Source organism: Mobula hypostoma, chromosome 18, assembly GCF_963921235.1.
Source record: "Mobula hypostoma chromosome 18, sMobHyp1.1, whole genome shotgun sequence".
NCBI classification, from domain to species: Eukaryota; Metazoa; Chordata; class Chondrichthyes; order Myliobatiformes; family Myliobatidae; genus Mobula; species Mobula hypostoma.
Window position 1 is genome coordinate 68,282,589 of NC_086114.1, and position 22,215 is coordinate 68,304,803.

The 22,215-nt window shown below is 41.2% G+C and overlaps 2 protein-coding genes across 4 annotated transcripts in view; both read left to right on the forward strand.

The window, feature by feature from the left end:
- Positions 1 to 1,794, forward strand: part of LOC134358617 (E3 ubiquitin-protein ligase ARIH1) — a 109,983-nt gene extending 108,189 nt beyond the window's left edge. For both annotated transcript variants that reach the window (XM_063071059.1, XM_063071060.1), the window contains one exon: positions 384 to 1,794. In XM_063071059.1, coding sequence (XP_062927129.1) covers positions 384 to 468 — 85 coding nt within the window. In that variant the 3' untranslated portion in view covers positions 469 to 1,794. The remainder of the gene's footprint in view (positions 1 to 383) is intronic.
- A 1,932-nt stretch (positions 1,795 to 3,726) lies between these two features.
- bbs4 (Bardet-Biedl syndrome 4) overlaps positions 3,727 to 22,215 on the forward strand; it is a 113,397-nt gene continuing 94,908 nt past the window's right edge. For both annotated transcript variants that reach the window (XM_063071077.1, XM_063071079.1), the window contains exons 1-2: positions 3,727 to 3,791; positions 6,068 to 6,187. In XM_063071077.1, the coding sequence (XP_062927147.1) occupies positions 6,173 to 6,187 (15 nt within the window). In that variant the 5' untranslated portion in view covers positions 3,727 to 3,791; positions 6,068 to 6,172. The remainder of the gene's footprint in view (positions 3,792 to 6,067; positions 6,188 to 22,215) is intronic.

A 22,215-nucleotide genomic window follows, 5' to 3' on the forward strand; every position in this document is an offset into this window, starting at 1 on the left:
GCTTTATGACACTGACTACTCAAGTGCAGTGCAGGTAAACAATGCAATAAAAGATTAAATGGACTCTTGGCCTCACAATCTACCTTATTATGATAAGGTAGATTGTGAGGCCAAGAGTCCATTTAATCGAGAGTCTGATATCAGTGGGATAGATCTGAAGTTTGGGAGGATCTTCCTAACCTAACCCCAACTCTTAGTTGTTTTATGGGACAGTTTGAAACTCTTTGTCACTTCTGCTGAATGTCTTCAGAGGTGCTGAGTTCCAAGACTTGTATAAGAGATTTTCTTTTCCTGACCAAACAAACTCGGATTGCCACCTGAAAAGTTCAAATGCCAAGCGTCATTTCTCTAAGTTTAGACTGACTGTCTGTTCCTATTATCAGATACTGTGAGAGCCGGAGGAAGGTGTTGCTACAGCACGTGCATGAAGGCTATGAGAAAGATCTTTGGGAGTATATCGAGGACTGAGGCTCGTCTTACAATGAACTGTCAACCCGTTAGCAACAGAGTGCTGATGCAAATAAAGTGGGCAGCACAGGCCCTTGCAGACACTGCTGGAGTTCTACCCTACTTTTTGTTAATGGAAAGTTTAAGTAAATTATATTGTAATAAAAAAGTAGATAAAACCACAATGTACAACAGTATTGTAAGTGGATGAAGGGTGTGACACACTAAAAGCCCTCCAGCTTTAATCTGTAATGTAGCTACATTCTGAGAGCTGAACCATTTTCTGTTTTCTTTCATTTATTCATTCTCTGTGTGTAGTAATTGAACTGAAACTGTTTTGACCTGGCTTCTCTTTTCCAGCCAGACGTTAATGTATGTAGGTTCCCTGTTTGTGAATGTTGATTGGCTAATGTAAGGCAGCGCTCTGGGGTTACCTTTGTATATGACTTTTAAAAGGAGGACACAGTATTTTTCAAATTGTATATAGCGCATATGCATGGTTGAGCGAGAGCAAGTGTGGCACGTGTTTGCATAATGTTTAATTACAAAAAAATATTTATTCTTTAAAAACCTTCAAGAATATGTATATTTGCTGTGCAGTTTCTTTAGGTTTGCTAACCTTTGACCTCAGCGCTGTTAGTGGAATGTGGATTGAATTTTCTGCTCTTTGTCCTTCCCCTTTTAAAATGAAAAGCAAGTTTTTACCTTGTAATTTTCCATAGTACTAGCTGTACACTCAAGCTGAGTCCTGGTACTTGGGTCTCCCCTTTTCAAATTGCTTTTCTACCCTGCTACAGCTGACGACGGTCACCTCCAGCTTCAGCAGAAGCCCTCAGTACTTTCTATGTTCTCTGTTGCTGTATAAAAATAAAAAAAATACCCGTAAAATTGTACAGATCTCGTCAGACAGTAGGAGTGGTCTAGACTGTAATATTTGGCAGAGAACAGTGTCTAGCCTGTGTCTTTCAACACGCTACCACCACCCTGGGTGATAATGGCTGCTCTCCTCGCTGTGTGTTGCTACTCCAGTGTACAGTGGTTAGGACTGAAGGATCATTGCTTGGCGGACAGCTATGTTCCCAAAATGGCAATCAAACCTAAGATACACAATGAGTAGTTCTATTCTGCTCTAAGAGACTTGTCTGAGATTAAGATCTAGCCTTGGATTCCTTAACCCTATACTCGATGCTGTGGAACTTTGTTTTTGTTTCTCGTTATGTTGCACTGGGACAATGTGTTGTCAAACTCTCAAACAATGAAAGATTTGTAATGGATGAGTCCATGACAAACGTACGCCGTTGTAAAGCTTGAATACTGCAAAGCATTTACTGACGATAAAGGTTTAATTTGGGTATTCCTTGTGTGGCTTTTAGTGCTTGTGAGGTGGGGCTTATTTACTAGGGCAAAAGCACACGATCAAGCATGCAATTTTCAGGCACTGGCCCACAGGCATGATTGTGCTAGCAGGTTTATTTCTGTTCCATACATTCTTTTATAACCAGGAAGGGTGTGATCTCTTAATTGTGGATTTGACTGGGAATTCACAGCATTGCCTATAGCACACTCTCCAGCATTACTGCTGCCTTTGCATTAAAAGGTGCAAGTGGGCTTTTCCAAACACCCCCCCCCCACTCTAAATTCTCATTTAGCTTTCTCTCTCGCTGCACCCATGGCAAAAATATTTTCAGTGTCTACACTGCTAACTAGGATTGTTTTGGCTGCTATTTGCATGGTTTCCCCACCTGAAGGGAAAATTAAAATCCTGTTAGAAACCAGTACTGTACATCCACAGCAGGGCAAAAACAATGAGGTACCAGTATATGGGGACACATTATATAAATCCAGCTGGAAACTGAAGTCACCAAACCCAGTTCCCACTTTGTGGGTTGCCTGCAAATTGAAAACTGAACAGAGTCTGAACCTGTATGCACACTTTATGAATTAAGCCATGGTCACCAGTGGCACTTTCACTTGCCATCTGTAGGTATAGAAAATACCTGTACCTGTCTGCTGTGCTGTTTCTTTGTAATGCTAAAATAGGTTAATCTGACAGGGACTTTAAAGAGTGTCAGTATTCTGATGGTAGTACAACATGAAGCACAGAAGTGGCAAATAGCTGCTGGAAACCGTAGAAAACTTATATCACAAGAAGGGTGCTCACCTCATTGTCTGTGCCAATAGGTTCTGAGTTGGGGGCTGGTATACACATCTCACCATTGAGCCTCCTCTGTCAGTACAGGGGATGAATTTGGGATTTGGGGTGGCGGGACTGGCGATGCTGCAAATCCATTTCCATTCCAACGTTTGTATGTGTCCTCTTTTCATTCAGGTCACAGTTACTGAATGATTATCACCTGGGATTAATGCATCACACAGTTCTGGGCCAAGAAATACTGTTTGAGGACATGTGGGCTAGGCACCAGCACAGTAAAACTAAACCCAATAAATGCACTTTTGACAAATAAGCAATTTTACTGAATTTGTTTCTCAGTAAAATTCCAAGCCATTGTAACTATTGTCCAAAGATGTGGAGAAGATTGGAAAGATAAGGTTACTCAAATATTCTATATTCTGAACAGTTTGGTTTGAATGATGTCTGTCTTCATCCTCATTAAACTTCACTAGCAGTCTGCTGTAATAGAACACCTTTCAGACACTAAATGCAGAATGAGGGAAGACTGACATTGGCTTTAGAATCAGAATCTGGTTTAATAGTACAGACTTTTGTTGTGAAATTTATTATTTTGAGGTAGCAGTACGTTGCAACACAGAATAATGCAAACTATAAATTATGATAAATATGTGTGTGAGTATAAGAGTGCATGGGTTCACTGTCCATTCAGAAATCTGATGGTGAGGGTAAGTAGCTGTTCCTGAAAGGTGTGTCTTTAGGCTCCTGTACCACCACCTTGATTTCTCAGGATGGTCAAAGATTTTTAAGAAATGTCTTAGAATCAAATTGTTTTCAAATGCAGGTTGCAGAGTAAGTACTGGCAGTAGGTGTTTGATGTGATGGACAGTACGAACTTGCATGGACTCAGAAGAACTATGCAATGATTGCCATTATCCCAACAAGTAATTTTGAAGGTTAAATCCTCCCAGGTTACAGTGCTCACTGACCATTGCCCTGGAGACTGACGCATAGTACCCTCTGACTAGACAGTGACCACTGCCCTGGAGACAGGCACATGACGCCCACTGACCATTAGCAGCACCTCACTCTTGTCTCTCGCCGACCCGAGGCTGTTGTATGACGTAAAACGTGAGTACGTCACACAACGGTAGGCGTTGCGAGAAAGGCCCGGATGAATATCGCGCAATGACATGGCGGCTCTGGCCAACGGGTGAGCGGAGGTCGGGCTTGGCCAGGCCGGGCGGTAATAGGCAGCGAGGCGGGGGTGTCCGGGCCGTGCGAGCCTGTGAGCTGTAGGGCAATTATTCGGGACGGGAGGAGCGGGACCGTGGTAGCTGGTGACGTTGGCCGGCAGCGGCAGGTTACCGTGGCAACGCCGGAGACGAGAACTTCAGGGAGCGTCTCGGGATCTTTAACATTCCCCAGTACGGCTATCCGTCAGCTCGCCTTCCCCGCCAGTACTGTGCACCCTCTCCGCCTTTTGTCCTTTATTGTTCAGGGCTTGGGTTTAAGAGTAGGGGTGTGTGTGTTCTAGTTGTACAGGCTGGTGAAGGAGTACAGTGCACAGTTTTCATCCCTTTACCTCAGGAAGGATGTAGTATTGGAGGCTAACTCCTGTGTTGATGGCTTGCCTTGTCTAGAGAGGCTACAGGTTGGGTGTATATTTCTTGGCGTTTAGAAGAACGGAGGGATGCCTTATTTGACTAGCATCAGTGTTGGTAGGCAGGAAAGATGAATGGTTAGCTAGGAATCCAGCACCATTGACAAGAGGCGGAATGTAAATATTGACCAGCCTCTCTCACAGGAACAGTACTGGATCTACGGAGCAATTAGAAATATTTCCATTGACAGTTCGTCCCTTGTGCAAGTGATCAGCTGTTGGAATCCGAGTGCGCCTATCCTCTTCTCTATGGACACTCGGGTCGTTGGAGTTGCCTGCACCAGTGTCATTATGGGCCAGGAAGCTAGTCCAATGCAGATTAGGGTGACATTTCCTCTACATTCTTGTTCATTTTCAAAGTGACACCCAGATTCATCTTCCTGTTGATTTTTGTGTAGGAATGTTTGGAAAGTCTTGGACTAAGACTGTATCTTCTTTGTGATGTGCTGTTATTTTATCTTGGAAGTCAAAAAGGATCAGGTGATTTGAAGCAGAGTGTTGAAAGATTTTTGGATACCTATATAAGTTTTCTCAGCCACCAATCATAAAGAAAAATTAAACATAACTCAGTCATCTTTATTATTGATCCCTAATTTGACGTAATGTTACAGCAGAACAGAACAAAGACATAAAAATTATTATAAATTGGAAAGAAAAGGAAAAATGAGGTAATGTTCATGAACCAATCAGAAATCTGATGGCGGAGGGGAAGAAGCTGCTTCCGAGTCACTGGGTTTTCAGTCTTTTGTATTGTTCCCTGATGGCAGCCATGACAAAGGGAGCAGGTACAATGTCCTCGATGGAGAAGGCCCTTAACAATATGTGCGAATTCTTGAGGCACCACCTCTTAAAGATGTCCTCAGTGGTAGGCAGAGTTGTGCCAGTGATGGAGTTGGTTGAGACTGTCTCCTTTTCTGATTTAAACGTTTAGTTAAATCTGTGGATTATGGATTTGTGGACATGAGTGCCAGTGTAAATGCTATTTAACTATTAATTGCAATGCTGGATAGATTAAGGTTAAAAAATTAGCTTTATTTGTCACAAATACATCAAAACATACACCAAAATGGGCAAAATACATAGAGTTAGATCAATTCAGCGAGGATTGTGCTGGGCACTCTGCAAGTGTTGCCATGCTTCTGGCACCACCAAAGCATGCCCACAACTCACTGACTCGAACTCATACTTCATTGGAATGTGGGAAGAAACTGGAGCATCTGGAGGAAACCCAAGCGATTATGGGGAGACGTACAAACACCTTCGAGACGGTGGCGGAAAAGAACCCTGATTTACAGCTGGTGCTGCAGTAGCGTTACACTAACCTCTACTGCCCTTTTATGGGTGAAAAATTCTGTCTAGTTTTATATTGGAGATGAGAGATGTCAGAAAACCTGCAGAGACACCAGCAGCACTGAATTGAGGTTTATTTTTTCTGAAAATCTGATTCTTACACAAAACCTCTCCTAGTGTTCCAGAGGACTAAGCAAAGGTTAATGTGCAGGTGAATTGATGTACTTTGCTGTACATTTAAAGTGGACTTTCTTCATGCAGGTGATCAATATATATCAGTGATCCCAGCACTGGGAAACAGTTCTCTATCTGTTCTGTTGTTACTTCTTATCTCACATGCTTCAACTTGTAACAGTTTAGCCGTTGGAAGTCCAAATAACAGCACATCAACATTTCCCTCATCTTCTGAAACCAGATGAATTAGACTCAGTTTCACATTTTTTTCTTTGTGATGACTTCAAATTCCTTGTAGTACAGACTGAGAAGTAGGGACAGGAAATGGATGCCACATTGTCAATGTATTTTTTGACTAACAGGGAATGTTGAATAACTGGAAGCCTGTGAGTGGACTGTACTTGTTCTCTGTGGATGCTGGTGCTCATTTTCATCTGTTCTTTTGACTACCGCTCTCTCGCAACAGAATGGAGAAAGAACCGGTGAGTAGCAAAAAATCTTAAAGAATAATCGTTCTTTTTTGGTACGTTCAAAGTCGGGGTTTATTATTGCATGTGCAATGGTGCAATGAAAAGCTTGATACACCAAGAAACAAGAAGGCCGCGAGTGGAACGGCTAAGGATTTCCGGAGCGAAGGCATTTTACTACTCGGGGTAAAGAGAGGCAAGACTGCGCAGGCATGTGACGTCAGGCAGTAGAGCGGGAAAAGTTTAAAAAGACAACTACCATATCCAGTGGGCAGCAAAGTGAGAGGACTTTGGCTCAGCGGGCTTAAGCAGTAACAGGGCGATGTTAATTGTGGAAAGGAAGTATGTGTGTGAGGCCGGTGTTCTGTGCTCGGTGTCAGATGTGGGAAGTCTCAGAGTCTCCCAGCCTCCCAGATGGCCATATCTGCACCCGGTGTGTCGAGCTGCAGCTCCTAAGGGACCGTGTTAGGGAACTGGAGTTGCAGCACAATGACCTTCGTCAGGTCAGGGAGGGTGAGGAGGTGATAAAAAGGAGTTATGGGCAGATGGTCACACGGGAGCCACGGGAGACAGACAGATGGGTAACAATCAAGAGAGAGAAGGGGAAGAGTCAGGTACTAACGAGGGAGTACCCCTATGGCTGCCCCCCTGAACAATAAGTACAGTACTCCTGTTTGAGTACTGTTGGGGGGGACAGCCTACCTGGGAGAAGCAACAGTGGCCGTGCCTCTGGCACAGACTCCAGCCCTGTGGCTCAGAAGGGTAGGGAAAGGAAGAGAAAGGCAGTAGTGACAGTAATAATCTTTATGTTCCTGTTAGGTTGAAAGGAAAGGTTAAAAGTTTGAGAGAGCCATGGTTTTCAAGGGATATTGGAAACTTGGTTCGGAAAAAGAGAGGGATCTTCAATGAATATAGGCAGCTTGGAGTTAATGAGGTGCTCGAGGAATATAAAGAATGTAAAAAGAATCTTAAGAAAGAAATTAGAACAGCTAAAAGAAGATACGAGGCTGCTTTGGCAAGTAAGGTGAAAATAAATCCAGAGGGTTTCTACAGTTATATTAATAGCAAAAGGGTAGTGAGGGATAAAATTGGTCCCTTAGAGAATCAGAGTGGACGGCTATGTGCGGAGCCAAAAGAGATGGGGGAGATTTTGAACAATTTCTTTTCTTCTGTATTCACTAAGGAGAAGGATATTGAATTGTGTAAGGTAAAGGAAACAAGAAGGGTAGTTATGGAAAGTATGACGATTAAAGAAGAGGAAATACTGGCACTTTTAAGGAATATAAAAGTGGATAAGTCTCCGGGTCCGGACAAGATATTCCCTAGGACCTTGAGGGAAGTTAGTGTGGAAATAGCAGGGGCACTGACAGAAATATTTCAAATGTCATTAGAAACGGGGATGGTGCCGGAGGATTGACATATTGCTCATGTTGTTCCATTGTTTAAAAAGGGTTCTAAGAGTAAACCTAGCAATTATCGGCCTGTGAGTTTGACGTCAGTGGTGGGTAAATTGATGGAAGGTATTCTTAGAGATGGTATATATAATTATCTGGATAGACAGGGTCTGATTAGGAACAGTCAACATGGATTTGTGCGTGAAGGGTCATGTTTTACAAATCTTATTGAATTTTTTGATGAGGTTACTAAGAAGGTTGACAAGGGTAAAGCGGTGGATGTTGTCTATATGGACTTCAGTAAGGCCTTTGACAAAGTTCCTTTTCTTTCTTTTTAAATTTTTTTTTATTGAATTAGTACACAAAAGGTAAAAGATATAGCAACCAATACATTGTTAAGATATAAATATACAAGTAATATTAATATAAAAAATGCAAACAATGTAAGTTAGTTATAAAATAACAAGGTAATATAATTGTATACTAATTTTCCATATATATATCAATAGAACGAGGAAAAAAAACAGAAGAAAAACCCAATAAAAAAACCTGCTGTGCAACTAACCTACAAGGCAAAGCAATGGGCTAACTAGGTAAATAGTAGACTTGAACAAATTAAACAATCACGTCCTCAAACCCAACCTCCGCTAATAACAGATAAAATCCACGAAGGGAGTGTATGTATGATCAGAGAGAAAAAAAATAGTTACATTAAATGAAAATATTGAATAAAAGATCTCCAGGTCTGTTCAAATTTAACTGAAGTATCATAAAGGTTACTTCTGATTTTTTCCAAATTTAGACATAGTATCGTTTGAGAGAACCAAAAAAACGTAGTTGGGGCATTAATCTCCTTCCAGTGTTGTAGAATACATCTTTTCGCCATTAAAGTAAGAAATGCAATCATTCTACGAGCTGAGGGGGGTAAATTACTAGAAGTTTTAGGTAATCCAAAGATAGCAGTAATAGGATGGGGAGAAATATCACTATTCAAAACCTTTGAGATAATATTAAAAATGTCTTTCCAAAAAGTTTCCAGAGTAGGACAAGACCAAAACATGTGGGTCAAGGAAGCTATCTCCCCATGACATCTATCACAAAGAGGGTTAATATGAGAGTAAAAACGAGCTAATTTAGTGTTTGGCACAGATAGAGGAAGTATTAACAAGTTGTAAAATATGAGCCCAGTTATCAGCCGGGATAATAAGGCTCAATTCCTTTTCCCAGTCAGTCCTAATTTTATCGAATGGAGCTTTCCTAAGTTTCATGATAGTTTTATAAATAGTAGCCGTTACACCTTTCTGACACGGGTTAAGGTTAATGATAGCGTCTAAAATATGTGTAGGGGGTAACGCCGGAAAGGAAGAAAGTATGGTATTTAGGAAATTTCTAACTTGCAGATATCTAAAGAAATGTATTCTTGGTAAGTTGTATTTGTTAGATAACTGTTCAAAAGACATAAGGGAGCCATCTGAAAATAAGTCCAAAAACCGTGATATACCATTAGTCTTCCAAATTTGAAAGGCACGGTCCGTAGAGGAGGGGAGAAAAAATATATTGCCAATAATAGGAATCACTAGCACAAATTGATTTAAGATCAAAAAATTTTCGGAATTGAAACCAGATACGTAAGGTATGTTTAGCTATCGGGTTGCAAACCTGCTTATAGCGTTTCAAATTGGAAGGAAGGGAAGATCCTAATATAGAACCAAGTGCATAGCCTTGAACAGAATGTAATTCCAATACTACCCATTTTGGAATGGATAGTATATCTTGGTCAAGTAACCAAAATTTCATGTGTCGAATATTAATTGCCCAATAATAAAATTTAAAGTTAGATAATGCCAAGCCTCCATCTCTCTTAGCTTTCTGTAGACGTATTCTACCCAATCTCAGGTTTTTATTTTGCCAAATAAATGAAGAGATTTTAGAGTCTACTTTATCAGAAAAGGATTTTGGAACAAAAATCGGTAATGCTTGAAATGTATATAAAAATTTTGGTAGAATAAACATCTTAACAGCATTAATACGACCAGTCAAAGTTAAATAAAGTGGAGACCATTTAAAGGAAAGTTGTGTAATGTGGTCAATTAAGGGTAAGTTATTAGTCTTAAATAAATCCTTATGTTTACAGGTAATTTTAATCCCAAGATATGAAAAGTGATTATTAACCAATCTAAACGGCAGGTTCTGATATAAGGGAACTTGCTTATTAATAGGGAAAAGTTCACTCTTATTAATTTGTATCCTGAAAAACGACTAAATTGTGCTAATAAACCTAAAGCTGCTGGGATAGATTTTTGAGGATTGGAAATATATAAGAGTAAGTCATCAGCATAAAGTGATACTTTATGAGACTTTAACCCATGAGTTATACCAATAATGTTAGAAGATTCTCGAATAGCAATTGCAAGTGGTTCTAATACTATATCAAATAATAAAGGGCTAAGAAGACAACCTTGTCTGGTACCTCGAAAAAGAGGGAAAAAAGGTGAGTTTTGAGTGCTAGTACGAACTGACACCATAGGAGAATGGTATAACAATTTGATCCAGGATACAAATTTCAGGTTGAAGTTAAACATTTCAAGCACCTTAAATAAGTAGGGCCAGTCAACCCTGTCAGAGGCTTTTTCAGCGTCTAGGGAAATGACGTATTCAGGATCGTTTTGTGACGGGGTACAGACAATATTTAAAAGTGTACGAATATTATAAAAAGAGTAGCAATTCTTAATAAAACCCGTTCGGTCTTCCGAAATAATATAAGGAAGTGCTTTCTATTTGCTAATAATTTAGAAAAAATCTTAGAGTCAACATTTAACAAGGATATTGGTCTATACGATGCACATTGAGCGGGGTCTTTATCCTTCTTTAATATTAAAGAGATCAATGCTCTATAAAAGGATTCTGGTAGTTTACCAAGTTTTAATGAAGCCTCCAGAACCCTGGATAACCAGGGGACTAATGAGGGTGGAAAAGATTTTAAAAATTCCACAGTAAACCCATCAGGGCCAGGAGCTTTCCCCGAGTTCATAGAGAAAATAACATTCTTAATCTCATCAGTAGTGAAGGAAGTTTCTAACATAGAACATATATCGTGTGAAATCTTAGGGAAGTCTAGGTTATCTAAAAAGTTACACATATGTTTAGAATCTCGTGGAGATTCTGATTGATATAAAGAGGAATAAAAATCAAAGAAGGATTGATTAATCTCAGCTTGATCAAACATCATTTGAGCTTTTTGATTATAAATCTGATTAATTTGAAATTTAATGGAGTTAGTCTTCAACTGATTAGCCAAGTTTACCAACTTTGTCACTATGTATATAAAATTCGCTTCTTGTCTTCATTAATTGATTTGCAATAGAGGACAAAAGTAATAAACTGTGTTCCATTTGAAGTTCAATTCTTTGTTTATACAGCTTCTCAGACGGAGCTGTAGCATATTTCTTATCTATTTCCTTACTCTTGTCCACAAGAGCAAGCTCTTCCTTCTTCAACCTTTTCCTCAAAGCAGCAGAGTACGAAATAATCTGGCCAGGAATATAATCTTTAAAATTATCCCAAAGGGTGTTCATGGATATATCCTCTGTACTGTTAATTGTAAAAAAAAGATCAATCTGTTCATTCATGAAGTTAACAAAATCCAAGTCCTGAAGCAACAGAGGATTAAAACGCCATTGTCTATTATAATGAGCATTAGCCAATACTTTAATAGAAAGCTTAAGTGGAGCACGGTCCGAAATGGTTATAGAGTCATATTCACATTTAACTACTGAAGAAATAAGGGGAGAGGCAATAAAAAAATAATCAATTCTTGAGTAAGAGTGATGAACGTGAAAAAAAGAGAAATTTTTTCCTGGGGATGTAAAAACCGCCAAATATCCATCGACCCCGAATCTGAGAGAAATGAATTAATCAAGGTTGCAGATTTATTGGGTACAGTCCGTATAGGGGCCGAACGGTCCAATAATGGGAATAAATAAGTATTAAGATCTCCGCCCCAGATTAGTGAAAACTCATTCAAATTCGGGAACATATTAAATAACGATTTATAAAATTCCGGACTGACTGAGTTTGGGGCATAAACGTTGACCAGAACTACCTTTTTATTAAAGAGTAAACCACTAACCAGTAAAAATCTACCATTCGGATCAGAGATAATATCCTGTTGCACAAATGTAATTGAGGGATCTATAAAAGTAGAAACTCCTCAAATTTTGGCATTGGAGTTCGAATGATATTGTTGGAGTTCGTATGAACTTAAAAAAACGTAATCTGTCTCCCCTCCGCACATGGGTCTCTTGTACAAATAGAATAAGTGCTTTAAGTCTCCGGAATACTTTGAAGATTTTTTTCCTTATAATTGGATGATTAAGACAGTTAGTATTCCAAGAGACAAAATTAATAGTAGAATCCATAACCCCTAAAGTCAACCCTCAAATAAGGGGAGGGTTGACAATAGGTTCAACCCACGAACCCGGAAAGGGAACAGAGTAAACATGAGATAACCAGAAAGAGGACGTGAAAAATACTTCAATAATATGAGTAGCCCAGGAAGAAAAAAACTAAAAAGTGAAGCCCCCCCCCCATACCCACCCCATCACCCCAAAGCTAAACCTAAAATAGACTAGCCAGATAGAAGCAAGCACTAAAAGTACCCCCATGACTTCCGATAGACGCTCAATAAAAAAGTGTATATATAAAAAGATCAACTAAAATTGTAAAACAGTAGAAGAGTGAAAAAATCAAAAAGTACGCCGATTAAAACGAAAACGATATAATACAAAGAAAAAATAGATATATATTAAAAAAAACGTTAACATACACCAAACCGTATAATGAGGAAAGGAGATGAAATATCTACATAGACTATCAAAAAAATTACGAAGTTTAAGGCCTCCAGGTATGTGCGAAAAATGATGCTGTGGAAGTGGCCACCCAAAATCCCCAAGGAAGAAGAAGGAATGACGCAGTTAAAAAAAGGTTTGGCAACCATATTGATTAAACAAAAAAAATTACTGCCCTCAGATAGAGCAAAAAGAGAAAAAAAAATAAAACCCAACAGATTAACACCCTCCAATCAGGCACTGATGATTTAATAATGTGATTAGGATGTTGAAGGCGAAAGCTGATCCAGGTAACACTGGGCTTCCAACGGACAGTCAAAAAAATGGGAAGACCTATCAGATAATCGGATCCTCAAATGTGCGGGATATAGCAGAACTGGTTTTAAATCCATTTTGTAGAATTCCGCCATCACAGATTTGTAACGAACACGTTGGTCGCGAAGCTGTTTGCTAAAATCCTCCACCAATCGAAAACGGAGATCCGAGAAATCAATGTAGCCTTTAGGTCGAGCAAAACAAAGCAACTTTTCCTTGTCTTGAAAATAATGAAATTGTAGAAGAAGATGCCGAGGCTTGTCCGACTTAGCCGAATACGATGGGACTCTGCGAGCCCTGTCCAATAGTGGTGGTTGATCAGGAAACACGGTGGGAAATGAATCTTTTAAAAGCTGAGAGAAAAACTTTATAGGTCCTTCAGATTTGGTGCCTTCTCTGAGCCCAATAATTCTTATATTCTGACGATGCATTCTGCATTCTAAATCGGAATTTCTAAAGGTAAGAAATTCAAGATTTTTCATCATTGTACTAATTGTTTCTTCAATTTTTCCCATTTTGAGTTCATTCTGTTGCGTATGAGCTTGGAGATTAGATATAGCAATCTGATGTTCCGAGATAGTTGTTTTCACCTTATCAATATCATCGATGATTCTCTCCAGTTTAGATGAAATCTCCACACGGATCAATTCTGATATAGCTTGCATACTTAACTCTGGTTCAACAGGAGGGGGGTCAGTAGCTTTCGGTCTGACAGGATGTTTGCTGTTTTTCCCGTTCTTAGACATACAGGACCTTAAAAACATCCAAATATGTAATGACAATCAACTGCAAGGTATTGTAAAGGTCGGTGCCTTAAAAGTTAGCTTAAATGTAGCTGATCATAGGATAAGGATCAGAGGTGACGGAGTGGATCTAAGACACGACATCACTCCATGAACACCACCGGAAGTCTCCAGCAAGGTTCCACACGGAAGGTTAGTTAGGAAGGTTCAATGGTTAGGCATTAATATCGAAGTAGTAAAATGGATTCAGCAGTGGCTAGATGGGAGACGCCAGCGAGTAGTGGTGGATAACTGTGTGTCAGATTGGAGGAGGGTGTGTAGCGTTGTGCCTCAGGGATCTGTACTGGGTCCAATGTTGTTTGTCATATTTATTAATGATCTGGATGATGGGGTGGTAAATTGGATTAGTAAGTATGCAGATAATACTAAGATAGGTGGCGTTGTGAATAGTGAAGTAGGTTTTCAAAGCTTGCAGAGAGATCTAGGCCAGTTAGAAGAGTGGGCTGAAAGATGGCAGATGGAGTTTAATGCTGAAAAATGTGAGGTGCTACATTTTGGTAGGACTAATCAAAATAGGACATACATGGTAAATGGTAGGGTATTGAAGAATGCTGTAGAACAGAGGGATCTAGGAATAACGGTGCATAGTTCCCTGAAGGTGGAATCTCATGTGGATAGGGTGGTGAAGAAAGCTTTTGGGATGCTGGCCTTTATTAATCAGAGCATTGAGTATAAGAGTTGGGATGTAATGTTGAAATGTATAAGGCATTGGTAAAGCCAAATTTGGAGTATTGTGTACAGTTCTGGTCACTGAATTATAGGAAAGATGTCAATATTAGCCAATTCATTGGCTATATTTAAGAGGGAGTTAGTTATGGCCCTTGTGACTAAAGGGATCAGGGAGTATGGAGGGAAGGCTGGTGCAGGTTCTCAGTTGGATGATCAGCCATGATCATACTGAATGGCGGTGCAGGCTCGAAGGGCCGAATGGCCTACTCCTGCACCTATTTTTTATGTTTCTATGTAATATAATTGAGAGAATACAGAGGTTTACTAAGATGTTGCCTGGGTTTCATCTCCTAAGTTACAGAGAAAGGTTGAAAAAGTTAGGTCCTTATTCTTTGGAGCGTAGAAGGTTGAGGGGGGACTTGATAGAGGTGTTTAAAATTATGAGGGGGATTGATGGAGTTGACGTGGAAGGGCTTTTTCCATTGAGAATGGGGGAGATTCAAGCATGAGGACATGAGCTGAGAGTTAAAGGGCAAAAGTAACATGAGGGGGAACTTCTTTACTCAGAGAGTGGTAGCTGTGTGGAACGAGCTTCCGGTGGAAGTGGTTGAGGCGGGTTCGATGTTGTCGTTTAGAGTTAAATTGGATGGATATATGGACAGGAAAGGACTGAGGGTTATGGGCTGAGTGCAGGTCGGTGGGACGGTGAGAGTGGGAGTTCGGCATGGACTAGAAGGGTCGATATGGCCTGTTTCCGTGCTGTAATTGTTATATGGTTATATGATAGGGGACTCTATGGTTAAGGGGTCAGACAGGCGATTCTGTGGACGCAGAAAACTCGGATGGTAGTTTGCCTCCCAGGTGCCAGGGTCCGGGATGTTTCTGATTGCGTCCACGATATCCTGTAGTGGAAAGGAGAACAGCCAAAGGTTGTGGTACATATTGATACCAATGACATAGGTAGGAAAAGGGAAGAGGTCCTGAAAACAGACTACAGGGAGTTAAGAAGGAAGTTGAGAAGCAGGACCGCAAAGATAGTAATCTTGGGTTTACTGCTTGTGCCACATGACATTGAGTATAGGAATAGAATGAGGTGGAGGATGAATGCGTAATTGAGGGATTGGAGCAGGGGGCAGGAATTCAGATTTCTGTGGCCTGTACAAAAAGAACAGGTTGCACTTGAATCTGAGGGGGACCAATATTCTGGCGGGGAGGTTTGCTAAGGCTACTGGGGAGAGTTTAAACTAGAATTGTTGGGGGGTGGGAACTGAACTGAAGAGACTGGGGAAGAGGCTTCACAAATAGAGAAAGCTTGGAGACAGTGTGTGAGGGAGGATAGGCAGGTGGTAGAGAAGAGACACGCTCAGACCGACGGTTTGAGGTGTCTATTTTAACGCAAGGAGTATTGTGAACAAAGCGAATGAGCTTAGAGCGTGGATCAGTACTTGGAGCTATGATGTGGTGGCCATTACAGAGACTTGGATGGCTCAGGGACAGGAATGGTTACTTCAAGTGCCGGGTTTTAGATGTTTCAGGAAGGACAGGGAGGGAGGCAAAAGAGGTGGGGGTGTGGCACTGTTGATCAGAGATAGTGTCACGGCGGCAGAAAAGGTGGACGTGATGGAGGTTAGGAATGGGAAGGGGTCAATAACTGCACTGGCTGTTTTTTATACGCTGCCCAATAGTAACAGGAATATCGAGGAGCAGATAGGGAAACAGATCCTGGAAAGGTGTAATAATAACAAAGTTGTCGTGGGAGATTTTAGTTTCCCAAATATCGATTGGCATCTCCCTAGCAAGGGGTTTAGATGGGGTGAAGTTTGTTAGGTGTGTTCAGGAAGGTTGCTTGACACAATATGTAGATAAGCCTACAAGAGGAGAAACTGTACTTGATTTGGTATTGGGAAATGAAGCTGGTCAGGTGTCAGATCTCTCAGTGGGAGAGCATTTTGGAGATAGTGATCATAGTTCTATCTCCTTTACAATAGCATTGGGGAGAGACAGGAACAGACAAGTAAGAAAAGCATTTAACTGGAGTAAGGGGAATTATGAGGCTATCAGGCAGGAATTTGGAAGCTTAAATTGGGAACAGATGTTCTCAGGGAAAGGTACGGAAGAAATGTGGCAAATGTTCAAGGGATATTTGTGTGGAGTTTTGCATAGGTACGTTCCAATGAGACAGGGAAGTTATGGTAGGGTACAGGAACCATGATGTACAAAGGCTGTAGTAAATCTAGTCAAGAAGAAAAGAAAAGCTTACGAAAGGTTTAGAGAGCTAGGTAACATTAGAGATCTACAAGATTATAAGGCTTAACAGGAAGGAGTTTAAGAAGGAAATTAGGAGAGCCAGAAGGGGCCATGAGAAGGCCATGGCGGGCAGGATTAAGGAAAACCCCAAGGCATTCTGCAAGTATGTGAAGAGCAAGAGGATAAGACGTGAAAGAATGGAACCTATCAAGTGTGACAGTGGGAAAGTGTGTATGGAATCGGAGGAAGTAGCAGAGGTACTTAATGAATACTTCAGTATTCACTATGGAAAAGGATCTTGGTGATTGTAGTGATGACTTGCAGCAGACTGAAAAGCTTGAGCATGTAGATATTAAGAAAGAGGATGTGCTGGAGCTTTTGGAAAGCATCAAGTTGGATAAGTCGCCGGGACTGGATGAGATGTACCCCAGGCTACTGTGGGAGGCAAGGGAGGAGATTGCTGAGCCTCTGGCGATGATCTTTGCATCATCAGTGGGGACAGGAGAGGTTCCAGAGGATTGGAGGGTTGCAATTGTTGTTCCCTTATTCAAGAAAGGGATTAGAGATAGCCCAGGAAATTATAGTCCAGTGAGTCTTACTTCAGTAATTGGTAAATTGATGGAGAAGATCCTGAGAGGCAGGATTTCTGACCATTTGGAGAGGTATAGTATGATAAGGAATAGTCAGCATGGCTTTGTCAAGGGCAGGTCGTGCCTTACGAGCCTGATTGAATTTTTTGAGGATGTGGCTGAACACATTGATGAAAGAAGAGCAGTAGATGTAGTGTATATGGATTTCAGCAAGGCATTTGATAAGGTACCCCATGCAAGGCTTATTGAGAAAGTAAGAAGGCATGGGATCCAAGGGGACATTGCTTTGTGGATCCAGAACTGGCTTTCCCACAGGAGGCAAAGAGTGTTTGTAGATGGGTCATATTCTGCATGGAGGTCAGTGACCAGTGGTGTGCCTCAGGGATCTGTTCTGGGACCCTTACTCCTCGTGATTTTTGTAAATGACCTGGATGTGGAAGTGGAGGGATGGGTTAATAAGTTTGCTGATGACACAATGGTTGGGGGTGTTGTGGATAGTGTGGAGGGCAGTCAGAGGTTACAGTGGGACATTGATAGGATGCAAAACTGGGCTGAAAAATGGCAGATGAAATTCAGCCTAGATAAGTGTGAAGTGGTTCATTTTGGTAGGTCAAATATGATGGCAGAATATAGTATTAATGGTAAGACTCTCGACAGTGTGTAGGTTCAGAGGGATCTTGGGGTCCGAGTCCATAGGGCACTCCTAGCTGCGCAGGTTGACTCTGTGGTTAAGAAGGCAAATGGCCTTCATCAAATGTGGAATTGAATTTAGGAGCCGAGAGGTAATGTTGCAGCTATATAGGACCCTGGTCAGACCCCACTTGGCGTACTGTGCTCAGTTCTGGTCGCCTCACTACAGGATGGATGTGGAAACCATAGAAAGGGTGCAGAGGAGATTTACAAGGATGTTGCCTGGATTGGGGATCATGCCTTATGAAAACAGATTGAGTGAACTCAGCCTTTTCTTCTTAGAGCGACAGAGGATGAGAGGTGTATAAGATGTTGAGAGGCATTGATCATGTGGATAGTCAGAGGCTTTTTCCCGGGGCTGAAATGGCTGCCACGAGAGGGCACAGGTTTAAGGTGCTGGGGAGGAGGTACAGAGGAGATGTCAGGAGTAAGTTTTTCACGCAGAGAGTGGTGAGTGCGTGGAATGGGCTGCCGGCAACGGTGGTGGAAGCAGATACAATAGGGTCTTTTAAGAGACTTTTGGATAGGTACATGGAGCTTAGGAAAATAGAGGGCTATAGGTAACCCTAGTAATTTCTAAGGTAGGGACTGTTGGGCACAACTTTGTGGGCCGAAGGGCCTGTATTGTGCTGTAGGTTTTCTAAGTTTCTATGTTTCATAAACAAATCAAAAATTATACATAATTCTTGCAAAAAGGACACAAAAAGGCAAGGCATTAAAACAATATTCTATAGAAGCTGGAAGTTCAGAGCAACTCACACGCACATCTCGACACAAAACATCAACTATTTATTCATCACTATCGATGCTGCCTGACCTGCTGAGTTTTTCCAACATTTTGTGTGTCTTACTGAAAAGCAAGGTTCATTTTTAGTGTAAAGTGCAAGGCTGAAGTGGTGATTAGGGTAATGCTGGAGGAACTCAGCAGGTCAAGCAGAAACCGTGGAGAATAATAAAGAGTCGACATTTCAAGTTGAGACTATTCATTAGGACTGAAATGGAAGGGGGTAGATGCCAAAATAAGGTGGGGGAGGGGGAGGAGTACAAGCAGGCAGATGAAGTGGGAGGTGATAGGTGGAAAGGTAAAGGGCTGAAGAAGGAGGAATCTTAAAAAGAGAAGAGTGTAGATCATGGAAGGAGGAGGAGCACCAGAGGGAGGTCATATACAGGTGATGAGAAGAGAAGAGGTAAGATGGGAGCCACAACGGGTTATGGAAAAAGAAGGGTGTGGGGCAGAAATTACAAGAAGTAACAAATCAATGTGCATGCCATCTGGTTGTGAAGGCAGCATTATTGGTGAGATCAAGTTCATAAATCCCTTAAAATTGCCATGCAAGTTGTAAAGTTATTAAGAAGGTCTGTGGTGTTTTGGCCTTCATTAGTTGGATAATTAGGTCAAGATATGTAAGGTAATGTTGAATTCCATAAAACTCTAGTTAGATCACACTTGGAGTATCATGTTTGGTTCTAGCCATCTCATTAAAGGTAGGATGTGGAAGCTTGAGAGGGTGCAGACGAGATTTACCAAGATTCTGGATTAGTAGGCAAGTCTTATGAGGAAAATCTGAGCAAGCTAGGGCTTTTCTCTTTGGAATGAAGGAGAGTAAGAGGCAATTTGATAAAGGTGTATAAGATTATAACCTGTTGGTAAGAGATAGAATTATATCTTTAGAAAGAGGTGACATAGGGTCAGCGAATGTTGAATCTTTTTGGGTGAGTTCAGAAATTGCAAGGATGGAAAAAACCATTAATGGGAATCATATGTGGGCTTCCAAATAGTAGCCAAGATATGGGGTTAAGATTGCAAAAGGAGCTGGAAAAGGCATGTAGTAAGAGTAATGACACCAATTGTAATGGGGGACTTCAATATGCAAGGGGATTGGCAAAATCAGTTTGGTGTTGGATCACAAGAGAGGGAATTTATTGAATATCTACGAGATGGCTTCTTAGAACAGCTAGTACTTGAGCCTACTCGGGGAAAGGCTATCTTAGACTGGGTGTTGTCTTATAACCCAGATCTTATTGGGGAGCTTAACGTAAAGGAACCCTTAGGAGGCAATGATCATAATATGATTGAATTCACACTGATATTTGAGAGGGAGAAGCACGTCAGGTGTATCAGTATCACTAAGGAATAAGGGGAATTACAGAAAAATGAGAGAGGAGCTTGCCCAGGTGGATTGGAGGAGGATACTGGTGGGGATGATGGCAGAGAAGAGATGGCTGAAGTTTCAGGGAATAATTCACAAGGTGCAGGATAGATATGTCCCACAGAGGAAGAAGTTCTCAAATGGCAGGGGTAGGCAACCGTGGCTGACAAAGGAAGTTGCGGATTGCATAAAAGCCAAGGAAAGGGCGTGTAAGGTAGCAAAAGTGAGTGGAAAGTTGGATGATTGGGAAGCTTTTAAAATCCAGCAAAATGCAACTAAAAAAGCTATAAGAAGGGAAAAAGAAATATGAGGGCAAACTAGCCAATAATATAAAGCAAATACCAAAAGATTTTTCAGTTATATAAAGAGTAAAAGACAGGTGAGAGTTGATATTGGACCACTGGAAAATAATGCTGGTGAGGTAGTAATGGGGGACAAAGAAATGGCAGATGAACTTAATGGGTACTTTACATCTGTCTTCACTGTTGAAGACACTAGCAGTGTGTCAGAGGTCTGCTAGTGTCAGGGAGCGGGAGTGAGTGCCATTGCTATCACAAAGGAAAAAATGCTAGGCAAGCTCAAAGGTCTTACGGTGGATAAGTCACCTGGACCAGATGGACTATGTCCCATAGTCCTGAGAGAGGTTGCTGCAGAGATAACAGATGCATTGGTCATGATCTTTCAAGAATCTCATGGTCCCGGAGGACTGGAAGATTGCAAATGTCACTCCACTATTTAGGAAAGGGAGGAAAGCAAAATAAAGGAAATTGTAGGCCACTCAGTGGTTGGGAAAGTGTTGAAGTCTGTTATTAAGGATGAGGTTTAGAGGTACTTGGAGACTAATGATAAAATAAGTCAAAGTCAGCATGGTTTCTGTAAAGGGAAATCTTGCCCGACAAATCTGTTAGAGTTTTTTGAAGAAATAACTAGCAGGATGGACGAAGAAGAGGCAGTGGATGTTATTTACTTGGAATTTCAGAAGGCATTTGATAAGGTGCCACACATGAGGCTGCTAAACAAGATAAAATTGTATGGTGTTACAGGAAAGATACTGGCATGGATAGGAGAATGGCTGACAGGCAGGAGACAGCAACTGGGGAAAAAAATGGGCCTTTTTTGGTTGGCTGCCAGTGACATGGTGTTTCTCAAGGATCAGTATTGTGACCATTACTTTTCACATTGTTTGTCAATGATTTAGATAATGGAATTGATGGCTTTGTGGCAAAGTTTGTGGATACTACAAAAATAGGTGAAGAGGTAGGTAGTGGTGAAGAAGAAATGCGATTGCAGCAGGATTTAGACAAATTGGAAGAATGGGCAAAAAAGTGGCAGATGGAATACAGTGTTGGGAAATGTAAGATAATGCATTTTGGTCAAAGGAACAATAGTGTGGACTATTATCTAAAAGGGGAGAGCTTCAAACTTCAGAGGTGTAGATGGACATAGGAGTCCTCGGGCAAGACTCTCATAAGGTTAATTTACAGGTTGAGTCTGTGGTAAAGAAGGCAAATGCAATGTTGGCATTTATTTCAAGGGGGATAGAATATAAAAGCAAGGAAGTAATGCTGAGCATTTATAAGACACTTTGTCAGGTAGCACTTGGAGTATTGTCAACAGTTTTGGGCCCCATATCTCAGAAAGAATGTTGTTGTTGGAGAGAATCCAGAGGAGGTTCATGAGGATGATTCTGGGAATGAAGGGGCTTAACATATGAGGAGTTTTTTGGCAGCTTTGAGCCTGTATTCACTGGAATTTAGAAGAATGCAGAGGGATCGCATTGAAACCTACTGAATGTTGAAAGGACTAGGTAAGGTGGATATGGAGAGGATGTTTCCTATGATTGGGGTATCCAGAACTAGAGGGCACAACCTCAAAATTGAGGGACGATCCTTCAGAACAGAGGTAAGGAGTAATTTTTTAAGCCAGATAGTAGTATATCTGTGGAATGTTGTGCCACAGACTGCAGTGGAGGCCAAGTCCATGGGTGCACTTAAGGTGAAAGTTGATCATTTCCTGACCGGAAAGAGCATGAAAGGATATGGCAAGAAGACAGGTATATGGGGTTGAGTGGCATCCAGGATCACCCATGATGGAGCACACTCAGTGGGCTGAATGGCCTAATTCTGCTCCTTTGTTTCATGGTCTTATTGCCTTATTATGAGAGGCAAGCACAGAGTGGACAGTTGGCACCTTTATCCCAAACCAACAATGGCCAGTATCAAAGGACATCTCTTTAAGCCATATGATTAAACCATAGAACCATAGAAACTACAGCACAGAAACAGGCCCTTTGGCCCTTCTTGGCTGTGCCGAACCATTTTCTGCCTAGTTCCATTGA